The sequence below is a fragment of the Onychostruthus taczanowskii genome, unplaced genomic scaffold, assembly GCF_017590055.1.
Source record: "Onychostruthus taczanowskii isolate IOZ18803 unplaced genomic scaffold, ASM1759005v1 scaffold67, whole genome shotgun sequence".
Classification (NCBI taxonomy): Eukaryota; Metazoa; Chordata; class Aves; order Passeriformes; family Passeridae; genus Onychostruthus; species Onychostruthus taczanowskii.
In genome coordinates this window covers 5257040-5271341 of record NW_024504455.1, presented here as the reverse complement: position 1 = coordinate 5271341, position 14302 = coordinate 5257040, and the positions used below count along the sequence as shown (strand labels likewise).

At 36.9% G+C, this 14302-nt stretch overlaps 1 protein-coding gene across 1 annotated transcript in view; it reads left to right on the top strand.

Annotated features, from left to right (window-relative positions):
* The window catches only part of CADM2 (cell adhesion molecule 2), a 575572-nt gene that overhangs the window by 482487 nt on the left and 78783 nt on the right, over positions 1–14302 (top strand). The window contains exon 7 of the mRNA XM_041420933.1: positions 7638–7728. Within this exon, the coding sequence (XP_041276867.1) occupies positions 7638–7728 (91 nt within the window). The remainder of the gene's footprint in view (positions 1–7637; positions 7729–14302) is intronic.

Here is a 14302-nt window from a genome sequence, read left to right as displayed (position 1 = left end):
CCTTCATCATATTCCACACTGTTGGATCCAGTCCTCACCTAGTTTGTTAAACAAAGCCTTTTCTTGCTAGCAGTACTTTTAAGGCTTTTTAAATCCTTGAGTATAGGAGAAATTTTCTAGTGACTAAAGGTAGTTAAAACCATCTACTTATCATCCTAAAAGATTAAATAAGAAGGTGGTATCAGTGCTTTTAGCAGGAGGATTGTAAGTAACACTTGTAGCACATCCTGATGTATTGTGAGCTCTTGCTTCCCCTGACAAACGCAGCCAGAGAAGTGTTTGCCCCTCCCTGGACCTTTCCTGTGTCTTTCCTTTTGCTGTTAACATAATTTGCACTAAAACAGCAAGTCCAGCAAGGATCACAGGTTTCAGTACAACAAACTCAGCTTCTTGCTGCAGCTAGTGAGACGTTCATAACATAATCTACAGAGAGAGAATCACTTTTAAAGAAAGATGCATCAGAATCAAAGTATTCCAACAGAGTCTTAGGGTCAAATGATGTTAATGAGCTGCTTTCAATTATTTATGACACAATTAGGGACAGGATTGTTTCTGCCCTGGTTTTGAGATAGACACCTGACAATTTGGCTGCACGAAAACTAATCAGTTAGAAGAGCCTTGTTTTGGAGGTTTAATATATTTGTTGTAGTGATGTGTTGTGTAGAGCTGTTAAGTTTTTCTTCATCACATGCAAATGTTTGACCAGCTGTGCCTCCTTTTTTCTACAGTTTTCACAAGGTTTAGCTCTTTTTACTAGAACTTTCAAGACCAAGTAGGACACTGTGAAAAAAAGAGAGAAAATAAGTACTGACTCCCTTGTGTTTTAAGAAAAAGAGATTTAGGCAGCATATATCACACTGATGTGTGCCATGCATACAGGAAAGAACCTGACCAATGGATTTTTCCTTTTGAGCCCCAAAGACTCATAAACTAAAATAATTTAAAAGATTTATCTTTCTCTCTGCACCTTGTATATATTGAACACAATATGTTACTGTCACCAAATGGGACATTTTTTCTGTGCCAGGTCTTTTAATATTCTACAAACCAGAAAAAAATGCTTTTGTTGGTGAAGGAAAAACAGAGGAAGTCAAGAGAAATGTCATTTCTGCTTGACACTATGTCCTGGGTTGACTAGTCCACCACTATCACCCATTTTCTTAAAATTATGCAAAACAACCTAACCAAAACTAAAAGTTGAGACCAATACCACTTTATGAATTGATCATTACTTAAACAGCAAAATAAAAAAAATTGATTTTAAATATTAATTATTGACTTTATGAATTGATCATTACTTAAACAGCAAAAAAAAATTTTGATTTTAAATATTAATTATTTGATTGCTTTGATCTTGAGAAAATCATGCTAAACATGTAAAAAGAGAAGATCCAAATGTTTGGCAAAATTACTGTATAGTATGTGAGACCTTAAATGGATAATACTGCAGGAGATTTTAATTGAAATGTGGTAGAACCCACATCTTCTGTGATGCCATTTCACTTTGGGAAGGGAAGTAGGACTCACAGACTTCATGCAATAAAGGAGTTTAAAAATACTTGAGTGGACACTGCATTTTATATGAAATGATAGTGTGGAAACATAATTGCTCTAGCTGAGTATATATTTGTTACCAGTTTGGACAAGGTTTTCCTAAGTTTGTGTTGGCATTAGTAAAATATCTAAGATCTGCTTATGGCATTGTGTTTACATTTAATTATTTTGTTTTTAAAAAAATAATTATTATTCAAAAATATTGTCATGTTTGACATGTAAGAAAGCTACTCCGAGGCCACCAGCCCAAAAAGTACTTAAAAATAATTAAGTAAGTTTTTTGCATGTGAAGCCCAAGAATGGATGTACCAAAACCACTCGATGCTAAGAATTGACACATTCTTAGGAACAGGTGGGGATTTTTAAAGTTTTATGAGTTTTTCTTTTTGCGAATATCCTAATCGGCTCTGGAAAGCTTTTCTAAATGTAAAGTGAAGGGTATATTCTGTTTTATGTTGGCACTGAATGTAAATAGAGACAATGTGCACAGTACTGAATTGCTTGAGGAATTCTAATTCATTATGTGTATTGGGCAAAAAATGTTCTAATACCTGGCTTTTTTTTAGTGTGTCAGAATATCTTGATTTATCCAAACTAGGAAATAGGTAGGAGAAAAAGCCTTTTCAAAGTGAAATCTTAGTTTAAAATCTGGCTGGAAGGAAGACCTTAGCATTCCTGGCTGACCTCTGCTATTGCATGGGATGTCCTTGCACTCTGAACCAGACCAAACCCTTAATCCATGAACTCCGAAGGCTGAATGTTCTAATCTCTAAATTACTGCCAAATAAGTATTTTACTGGATCTGATCAACATAGTGTGGATATTTCAGTACTCAGTGGAATAAGTAACCTCTTTTTCTCATAAATCACTGCATGGGGTCTAATGACTGATCTTGATGGATTGATTAGCACTTCTCACAAAAATCAAATTATGTCTGAGTGAGGGAGTATAGAATTGGCTTCCTGAGTCATGGAGGTAGAACAGGCTTCTAAAATGTTGACTGCTGAAGTACAGGATCCTTGGGATTAGTAATGCTACCCTTGTAGGGGAAAAGAAGGAGGTGAACTTGTTCTTGTCTGCTTTCTGACGATTCAGCCACATTGGAAGATATTTGGGGTGCTAAGTTTAAATGTCATAGTACATTATTGCATTTATTTCTTTTTTTAAAAAAAATCCATAATTCAGCAGAAAATTTGCAAATTAGGAGCCCTGACTTGGATCTGTACATCTGATCCAATATTCCTATGTAAATTTCTGCAGGGGAGAACCACTAAGACTTTTTCTGTTAATCCTCCTTTCACTGGAACACCAGTGGAGGCTGAGATTTACCTTTTAACAAAATGTGTAGAGAAATCTAGTGGCAAGAAGTTTATATTACAGCTAAAGTAATACTTATATCAAAATTACCTGGAGGAAAGACTGCTGCATGGCTCTTTGCACAGGTGCATTTTCAGCACTCTTGGAATTCTGATGACTACAAGATCATGAATATTCCTACTCCTGAATAGTCTACTGCTTCGAATTGTTGTTTCTTAACAGTACCAATGAAATATATGTGCTCCACCCACCCTAACTCCTGCCCAAGGAAAAATGTGGTCTTATTTTCTGTTTCTGGGATTGTAATTACATTGACTGAAGATGATTACATTAGAGAGGGATTATTTGATAAAACAGCATGTTCCTATCATAACTTGATATTAATGCTACCACTTTGTCTCACAAAATTATTTTTCATGTGCTTATTCCTACACACCTGTCGCTGATGAATGCCCTAGGATGCAAAGGGTTATACTTTGATTTAGTGACCCAGCCAGAGCTGTGAGTTCCATGAAAGGTTTTGCTGAGAACTGATGAGACCAAGGACTTCTGAAGATATGTATGAAAAATAGGCCAAATTACACTTCTACTATCTTGACACTAAGAAGAAAATACAGAGATTAATTGTCTGATTCTGTTGTTAGCCTGTTTCATGATCTTAGCAAATTTGTTTATTTTTATGAACTCAGTTTTCCAGTTTTACACTGTGTTTGTCGAGGGTTTGCACGTGAAGTATAACATAACTTATCAGGAGGGATTTTTTCCAGCAACTTTCATGTGATTACTTTATATGAGTAAATTTGTGTGAACGAATTTAATCCTGCATGTTACCTTATAAAGGCTTGGTGATAAAATAATATTAATATACACTGAAGTCTGTTTTGCTTCAAGCAGTGTAAAAACAACAAGTACATTCTGAAGGCGAACACACCTTTAAGCAAAGATCTGATTAAGAGCAAAGGTCTAGTGACTGATGAGAACCACCTTTATTTTGAAAATAGCTTCAAAGAGATTAAATCAGTCAGTTATGCAGTTCCACAAGGTATGAGTGTTGCCATCAGTTGCTGCTAAAAGTAAAACAAAAGTCAAGTGTTGAAGTGTTTATTTCTTCATGCAGCAGATCAGATTTTTTACCAGTATAAGCTGGTACCAATTTTCCACACATGTTTACTGATTTTTTCTGTTGCTGAAGATGACATAGCCTGATCAAAAATAGATCAATCTTCCCAAAACTTTGAAATGGGTTTCCCAGGCTATTGAGATGAGATGAGTCCAAATCCTAGAAAGATGGATGAAGCAGAATCACTCAGTGGAACTTTTGCCTTTGGTCTGCTGAATCACGAAAGATTATACAAAAAAAAAAAAAAAAAGCCCCATGCCATAAATCTTACCTGTAGCTGGTATGTCCAGAAAGAAATGAGCAGATTCTGTGCTCATGGAGGGTAGAAGATATGTTAAGACATGTTTGAACCTCAGTTCAGGTTGGTGGTAGCAGTCAGTTTTAGCTCATAAGTACCTCGTTACTCAAACTAAAGCCTGGAGGGCCAAAGAGGCTCTCGCTGCTGGAGATGGATGTAACTAAAAAAGCCACTGAAAGGGTACTGAAAGCAGTGTGTTGTACTGAGAGAACTTGCTGTGGTGCTTACATCCACATAAACCACTGGGTTTTTTTATAGAATTGGACTTTCCCAAAGCTTATTCTTTTTTTTGGAGTACTTATCTCCTCCATAATATTCTTAGACCTTAGGATAAGGCGATATTTGTAGATAATGTAAAGAAACTGTAGTCACCACTCCCTGGTTCAGAAGAATTTTGCTTTGAATAATGACCCATGGTATTTTATTTTCATGAAATTGCTGGGCTACATACAAAAAAATATGCAAGTTATTAAATTACAGGTAAGTTCAGCTGGTACACATTGGTATTTTTCTACTGGGTTTAGAGGAGGAGAAAAAGATCTGACCCCCATTACTCTTGAGTCTACTCCTTTGTTCTGGTTGTAGAAGGAGTTGTTTGGGGTTTTTTTGGCATATCTACATTATTTATAACAAGCTGATAAACATATCTGAAAAGAAATCAGCCTCTTTCTGTATTAGTTCTTGCTTTTCTGTAAAGTTCTTGCTTTTCTTTCTTCAGGCTGTTTTCTAGTGTTGATGTTTGCTGGAGATCATGTGATGTTCCAGTTGTTATGATTAATATTTGAAGTGTGACAGGTCAAAACTCACAATATTGATAGAGTACATTTATACTTTTTAAGTTCTTCTAAAATGAGGAGTCACAGCAGGAGGTAGTGTTTTGTAATAGCATTTTGTGTTCTGGAAAAGTACCAGTCAGCAGGGTTCTATCATCTTTGTAAAAATAAGATATTTAGGTTAGTTTTGATTCAATTCAACTATTCTGAAGATTTCTTCTCATTTAAATTATTGATATGAATGTGAAAATAGAGGGCAGGTTTATCTTAAAAGTTTTCCCTTTTTAAGTGTACACTTTAATTCTGGAGAGAAATCAAGCATGGCCTAAAAATAAAAAATAGAAACAGTAATACTGAGAATAAAGCAGTCAAAATAGAATATCTAGTTTTTAAAAAGAATCATTAAAAAAATGCAAAGATTTTCCATTGTTGTCTTCCCTAAAAATTATATATTGAATTAAACCCTGTGTTTCCTGCTTTAGAGAAATAAGTAGTTACTGTTTAAGTCAATTAGCAGGGAAAACCACTAGGGAATGTATTTCCTACACCACTTTGTTGTGCCTTAGAGGGTGAAACATAAATATAAGACCTTTCTGTGTTAGTAAGCTCTGTTTAAAAGTGCATGGAGAACAGAGAGCTGCCTGGTGGATTAAAGTAGGAATGGGAACTTCAAGTAGGGGCAAGCAGCACTGCATTGATCCATGCAAATGGAAGCTTAATTGTCTGGAATCCTCTCTTCAATTTTATTTGGGTCATTTACAGTATTGCATAAAATGCTGATAATTTTTTAAATATTTAAGCCAGGAATAATAGCTAGATGGCCCTTTAATTTCTTCCTTCACCTGTGGCTGTCAGGATTACTTGCATCAAAGTTTTGCTCTCTCATATTTCTCTGAAAACCTCTTGATCTCATTGCATTAGTTGTCTCCCTCCCTCAGTTAAATTCTTCATGTATTCCTATCTGATACTAATTTGCTCCTCTGGTTGAATGTATAGTCAAGAGAGTAATTTATTCATCTTCAACAGCACCACTGAAATCACAGAAGTACTTGATGCCCTGATTTATTAAGGCACTTGAGGTCAGTGCCTTAAGCATGTGCTAAAAATGAAGAAAATGCCAGCCTGGCCTCCAAAGGATTAGTCACCTGCATAATGGTTTGCAGGGTCCTTAAAAATATGAATTTGTGGAACAGATTTGCTACTGGTATAAGGTTAGAGCAGCTGTTCTGGAAAGCTGAATGATGCTGGAAATACTTTCAGTGGAATTACAGAGTCTGCACTAAGTCCTTCCCTCTTCCTGTCCTGTGCTGTATAAAAATAAAAAAATCAAAAGTTAGAAAAATTTTCCATAATTTTAACAGTTCAGATGCCATTTGCATAGCAGGACTATTGGCATCTCAATAAGAGGATATCTTTTTAATTTTCTTTTTGTTTGATTTTGTGGGGTCATATTATTGTGCTCTTTCACATTTGCTTAATAACAGGACATGAGTGGTTTCACTGCTAAGGGTACCAGCAACTGCAAACTTAGTGAGACAAAACTTAGGTATCCTAGATTTGCAGGGTAAAGTGGTTTGTATTAGGAAGCTATAGAGAAAGAAACCATGAGGAAAAAAATAGAAATTTTTCCACTCAACCTGACTTTTTTTTCACTGTGACAGTGAACTTTGTTTTTCCTCTTCCTAACGAAAAAATGTGTTACATTCCTTTCTTTATCGTCTTTTTTTTTTTTTTTTTTGTAAAGGTGCCCCTCTAAGTCATATGTTGACTATAAAAATATATTCTTGCAAGCTAGGTGGCATTTTTTTTAAAAGTTAAAGATCTACTTCAAATGCTCTATTTGGCATGAATTCACAGTAGCTCTATTGTGTATCTTTTTGCAATTAAAACTATAAAACTAATCCAATCACTTTGGACAGATTGCAGATTCTTCTGTAGTGCTTTTTGAAGATATTTGAAACATTCTCTTTGCAAATTCTGTTTAAGATTGTTATGGTTTAGGGGCAGCTTTATTGCATTTCAGAAATAATATCCTGTAAAATGTCTGTAACAAGGTATTTTATCTGAAAGCCCATTGTAGCTTTCTTATTATGAGTTTCAAGATTCTGCAACAACAAAAGGGTTCTTATTCAAATGTACACTATTGCATTCATTCCTCTAATAGCAGCATTCCATCATATCAGCCTAAAAATAGGCAAACAATTGCATGGAGTACTTGTTATTCATCCCAGATGTTGTTTTTTTTTTTTCTTTATTTTGTTGTTAGATATCAGACTTTTTGTTAGTCATATGGAGTATTTGCATCAAATACAGAAATAAAAAATTGTTTTCTCTTGGTATACACATGCTTTCTATCTGTGTCTCCGAGGGATATAAAAAGTTACTGGTTTAGTTACATTGGTCATTTTTATTGCCTTCCTGAAGACAATGGAAACTGCACAAGGCTCCATATGAAACTGTCTCCAAGTGTAAATTAAATCTGTGGTTTAGTCTGTTGTAAATAGAGAAGAATGTACTCTTAGATAATAAATCTTTTTTGTGTATATCAACAAGTTGTCTATTTTTTTCTTCCTAGATACACCTTTAGTTAAAATCATTTCTTCCAATTCATGGCCTGAAGAAGGACAATCTATAATTTTGACTTGTGAATCCAAAGGAAAACCAGTGTAAGTGATTTAACAAGTAATATGTTCTTTGTTATTTTACTTATTCTGCTGTGACTGCAATCCTCAGCTGCAGAAATCTACTGGCTTTGTCTCCTCCTGGTGTGTAAAGTGCTCTCTGGTATAAAAAACCTCTTGAAGCCTGTCTTCATTAAGTGTCGATAGAAGATTGCTCTTTTACTTTGTCATCTATTTTAGTTTTCAGGAAGAATGCCAGCTGTGAGATTTTTTTTCCCCCCGTCAGGTATATCAACCTGAAAGGTGTGCAGGTTTAATCTATCTCTGTTTACATCACTAAATTGATGCTAGAGGAGGAAACATCTCATGAAAATCTTCCTACATCAACCACCCTCAGAAAAAATATATTGAAATTTGGCTGCCATTTACAGGGGAGTTTGAAGTTTAATTATATGTGCAAGTTGGCTGCCTGTTTCAACCAGGATTTGGAAAGGTGTAGCCTGCTTTAAGAATTTGTTTTCCTTAGGAATTCATTTCTTTGCTATGAATATCTTTAAAGACAAATCTGCAGAGGTTAACCCTTGCACAGAATCTACTACTTAAATAGACTTGACTCTTGAAAACAGCAACTGCTCGGAGGAGCATCTATATATTTACTCATACATACATATGTGTGTATATATATATATATAAACTAATTGCTTAATATTAGGTTATTATGAATCAAGTTTCTTAAATATTGACCTTCTGCTCAAAGGATCAATCTATAGTGTCGTGATGATACACAGATTTAGAATGGTCTCTTGAAAATGGTAATGGAATAATATTTTGGACCTAGAAAAGGTGCAAATTACATGACAAAATTATGTCACTTATGGCTAAATTTCTCTCTGGTGTAGCTTTAGTGACTTCGTGGAATTGCTTTATTTAGGAACCTAAAGTCAGATTTAGGTCAAGTAAGGCATTTAAGTACAAAATTTCTATTTTGGAAAGCTCTTCTGAATTATGTCTGGCATAATTTTAACTCTGACGGTTTTTTGGTTTTGTTTTTTTTTTTTATTTTTTATTTTTATTATGTGCCTGCATCATTTTAAAGCAACTTCTCCATGCAGATCTTGACTGGGTGAGCACCTAGATCATGCTTCTTCCCTGCTTGACACCAAAACACTGAAGTCCATCTAATTAGTCTGACCTGATGCTCCATGTAATTGGTCTTTTCTGTACCTGTGTACTTCTGATGTTTCTGTGTTTCTGAGAAAAAAACTTATGTCAATAGCACAAAAATCCATTGTGAGTCCTCTCTTGCTTTTATAATGTATCTGAAGGGGAAGGAATTATTCTTTTATCTCATATCCCTTGAACATTCCCCTGAGTATAAAGAGGTGGAGTCTGTTTGCCCCTTATTTTCAAAATCTGCTGAAGATGTGCAAGTGCTTAATTTTAGGAAAGAGGTCAGCACTGATTGCTCTGAGTGCACCATTGGCTGGGTGACATTTAGCATTTTCCTCATGATTTAACAGGCGAAGTGCTCTTTTTTGGCTAATAGACTTGGGGCATTCTAGCCCCACTCAGCTCCTCACTCACAGCAGGATCAGGGAAAGAATCAGAGGAGTAAAAGTGAGATACCTTGGCATACACAATATTTTCTATTTGGTATGCATAATATTCTGGACAGACTTTTAACATTAGGAGGCACTAGTTATAACTTAGTAATTACAAAAGAGCTCCAATTAAGGTGTTTACTGATTTGTTTATTTATTTTAAGTAAAGTTGTGTTCTGTCCTTAAAGGATTCAAATGCAAAACTTACATGTGATTTTGAAAGAGGGAAAAACAAAATCTTCACATTACAGAATTATCAAGACAGGGGACCTGCATGTGGTAACCTTTGGGGCACAAATATTTTGCCAATAACTGCACCTCTAATTGTCCAGGCCACAGGCACTGCCAACTTCAGCTGTTCTGCATTGCTTCATTAGGTCAGTCTTTCATGGCACAGGGCCAGCAATGAATAGGCATCCTCCTGGGAGTAGTTTGCAGTGGCTTAGCTTGAGAAACAGGAATGTCAGTGCTCCCAGCCTGCATTGTGAGTACCTCTGGCTGGGAGAGAGAGAGGAATTGGAGAGGTCCACTGAGCCCAGATATGTCAGTGTCACAAGGTAAGTGATGAACTGTGGCTTTGTGGAGAGCTCAGGGCCAGCCGTGGTCCTTCACAGCTGTTTGCACACTGTGGGTTAATTTCTGTATATTTTATCTCAGTCTCTCCTGTTTTCTGCAGGCAGCAGTAAATGAACACTTACTTAGAGGTGCTTTTCTCTTGCATCCCAGAACAATTTTCACAAGCTTCCAAGCTGCATTTGAGATGAAAACTGAGAAAGGGTGAAGCCAGGTGGTGGCTGTGGTGACATTGATGCTACCAATAGCTGCTGCTGAGGAATTATTTTCCAAAGGGGAAAAGCAGGATGAGGCTAAAGCTGGAATGCACTTATAGCATCATACAGCTCATACACCATCATAAGTGTGATACTTACAGCATCATACACCAGCTCATCACACTGAAAGGTGAATCACCTTCCTGGAAGGGATTCTGTCCCTCAAACCACGTGCATCGTTGTTACCCTGATGCTGTGTTTCCAATCTACAAAAGTCCTGAGGGAAAGCCCTTTCTAACTTACAGTCCTGTAGCAGCAAATGGGAGGGAAGACTCGCTGAAACCAACACCTCTGAGAAAGCAACTGCACTTTGCATCTCTTGCTGAAACAGCAGCAGAGGGACAGAGAACAACTACAAAAAACAACTGTTCTGGGGGTTACATATAGGGCCCTGCTGAGGTTTCACAGTTTAGGGTATAAGATTTCTCTTGGCCAGTCATTAGCCATGACTTTGGACAGGAGAAAAAATGTCCTCGGACCCTTGGATGTGAGCAGCATCAGTTGTCACAGGGTGTGAGATGGGCTGGGATTATCCCAGCCTCTGGGGTTCCCAGTTGCTATGGATGAGTAAAGATCTTGGTAAAGAGATCCCAGTGTTGGAACAGGGATGCTGAGGGTGGGCTAAGGGGGAGAAGTTGGGGCATGGGAGAGGGGTGGAGAGGAAGATAGAAATGTGATCTAGTGAGGCAACATCAGAGGGTGTAAGGCAGACTGTGCTAATTCTGTAACTGTGCTGTTTTGCCTCTCTGCTCATCACTGGGAGGATGAGGATGGCTCTAGCTCCAGTCAGGCCCTGTGCTAATTTCTGTTGCTTTGAGGCAGGAGCTGAAAATGACCTTCTTTTGGGTAACCACTGTGTTGCTGCTCTCCAAGTGGGATGATACCAATAAAAAGAGCAGGCCAGGCTTCCTGCCTGTTCTGTGATGCTTTTGCAGAGGCAGGCCACATGGATTTGGTGATGTTCTGACCCAGTTGTGTAGCACTTCAGGCACCAGCTCTAAGAAACAGCAGCAGAGGGCTGGTGTTTGGAATAGTGTATGAATAAATCTGTGACATTTTCAATTAAATTTTTCTGTTGATGCGAAGGAAAAAAATGAAATATATTCATCCGTTTACTACAAATAAACATGACTCACTCCAGGAGTATACCCTATTATGTGTAATATTGCAAGGGATCTTGAGATATAGCATTTGTGAGGATTTTGTCCAATTGATAAATGCCAAGTTGGCATAAAAAAATAAGAGTTTACTTTTGGGAAACTTTGAATATGTGTGTATTTGTGTTCAGCTTCCTGTTGCAAGACTCAGCCACTGGTTTCTTCACACTGTTGACAGTTTTGATAATATTGATGTCCAAGGTTATTGTGGTTTGGGCTTTTTTTCTCCAAATTACAGGTAAAAATGTATTTAGTCATTTTTCTGCATAACTGAAGTCAAGACGCTTGGTATGACTATTCAACAGCATTCCTTTTTTTGGAGGTACTGTTGTGCAGTTTCAAACCAAATTGAATCTCTTCCTTTCTTAATTCTTAGCACTGCTTTTTTTTTCCAGTGTTTTTGGCTGGATCCTTGGACAGCTGTCAGTCTGTAATATTTTAATCAATGAGCTTGCCTAATATATATGAAAGGTGTTGTTGCATCTTAATTTATTTCATCTTTTAGCATAATATAGTTTTATCAAGACTTTGTTTATTTTCCAAAGAAGGAAATGTAATTAAACTTCAGAAATCCTAGACATCCTTTTTATGTAATGTCTAGACTCTTCTGAAATCATATTGCCTGACAGTATTTTGAGTATTTTAATATAAACATGAGGTAGATGTAAAAAAATATAGAAAGTAAAGAACAAAATGATCATTTACAGTCATCCTTGCTTACAAAATTTTATAAAAGCCAATGTTTTCTTATTGCAAGCTGTAACTTCTATACGCTGTTGTGTCTTAACAATGTAGTCTAGTGACCCAAAACTGCCACAAAAGTAAATTCAGAAACTGACCCATAATGAAAGAAAGGTTCAATATTTAGTATTCTTAGTCAGTACTCTCATCAAAGCATGCATGAAATATGTGAGTTTTTTAAGTCAGTGTCATTTCAGGAGAAAGGACGTCAAAATATAATGGAATAATTAGGGCACAGGAAACAAAGAAAAAGTTAGCTGTCTCCTGTGTGCTTTAGAGAAATGTCTTTCCATTCCATGCAGCTCAGGGGAATCACAGTACAGTTGGTTGACAAATGTAAAGTGAATATTTGGCCTTGTTTGAGATAAATAGGGAAGATTTTTATTTCAGAAAACTCACATAGGTATCCTTCATTAGAATAACATTATTCGTGAGCTCATGAAAGTTGTAGAGAAAAGCACAACCAAAACCAACCACTAATGTGTACAGAGCAGTATAAAGTATGGACAAATAAACATTTTAATGTAAGAAAAAGTGTTCAGGTGTTCACTTTTAATAATGAGTGCACACAAAAGAGCCAGTTTTGGGTTATAAAGTAATGGTAAATGATGTGTGTGGTATCTCCACACAGTGTCCTGGCTTTTCCAGCATCTGTTTAAAGAAGACTTCCCTTGAGTGAGACAAACATTTTGCAAAGGTTGGTGAAAACAAATACTAATGATAACAGGAAACACACACCACCCAGGGAACCCAGAGAGAGAGAGTGGCTGATTCATTTGAGAAGGACCTGGCAGGGCTCTAGGTGAGACAGAGGAAAGCCAGTGAAGGGAATTAACTCATATCCAAACCTGAAACCAGCAGAGCCTGGACTCAACTGGCTCTAGCCAGTCTGTTAGCCACGACTTCCAGGTTCTTCTCAGCTTAGATGTAGGATTTTATATCCTTGCTGAAGTTCCCTGCCTCCCATGAGGAACCTGTTGGCCCATTCCTCCAGGCCACAGAAACCCCCCTGGACAGTGGCCTGCCCTCAGATGAATGACTGCAGCTTAAGGAACACATTTCACCAGGCCTTTGGTATTAGAGAGTTAAACAGGACCAGAATAGACTCCTGAAGAAATCTGCTTTTGACCATCCCCTGGATAGAGTGTTTCTTCAGCTCCATCAATGGTCCAGCCAGTTTTTCACCCATGGAGTGGTAGAAACACCCAGGTGACAGTGACATCCCAGCCTAGGTACAGTGAATGTACTGGAGACTGTCACCAAAGACTTGCTAGAGTCACAGTAAGCATGCACTGTCTTCATCACCTACAGATCCTGCCATCTCTGCAGAGTTTTCACATGTTTTGTGGCTGAAAAAATTATAGAAAAATTTATCTCATGAATCATTTTGTCACAGGCTTAAGGATGAAAGGTATTGTGAAGAAAAGAGGAGAAAATCTCTTCCTTCCTCTGAATACTTGCCTTAGTTCAAACTAATTCCAAGTGGAAAGACATCCGAACCTAAGGAAGGCATTTTTGAGAAATACTAGGAGGGACACATTTGAATTTCCTGATTTTCTTTGTATAATTTCAGAAATCTCACATACGTATCCTTCATTAGAATAACATTATTCGTGAGCTCATGAAAGTTATAGAGAAAAGAACAACCAAAACCAAACATGATAATGATTTTCTTCCTGAAAACTGTGGCAGAGGATTCTTGACTCCTTCAGTGAAACAGTAATTATGAATGGTAGTTTAGCTAAGAATGATCTGTATGTCTTATTTGATGTATACCCTCAGAGAAGAGAATTAGTGTTCCTTCATACTGGTCATATTATTTTGGGTTTTGTTTGTTTTTTATTTTTTTATTTCCCATAGTATCTAAGAACTTAGCAAATATTTAAATGTTTATTTTTTTACCACACCTTTGCATGATTAGATTATTCACTTGCCTCAAATTTACAGCTGGGAACTGAAGCAGCAAAAAGTCCTAAGTTCAAAATTGACAAATAGGTGGTGAGTATTTCATGTCTAACATTGATCACAGTACCTATTTTCCCAAGAGTATTTTGGAGTGACACAACATCCCACTCAGGACACAGCTCATCCTTGGTTTGAGTTGTAACAGTGAGTTCTTAGCACTCCTACAAACCCGTGCTCGAGATTGAAATCAGAATCTGGGGCAGAAAATTGCAGAAACCCACTTGACATTCAGCCATTAACGTTTTGTGTGAGCAGTTTGCCAATATTGCTTGGAAACTGCATCCTAATGGCAGGTTTAGCCTCTGAGTCATTAGTCTAATGGCCA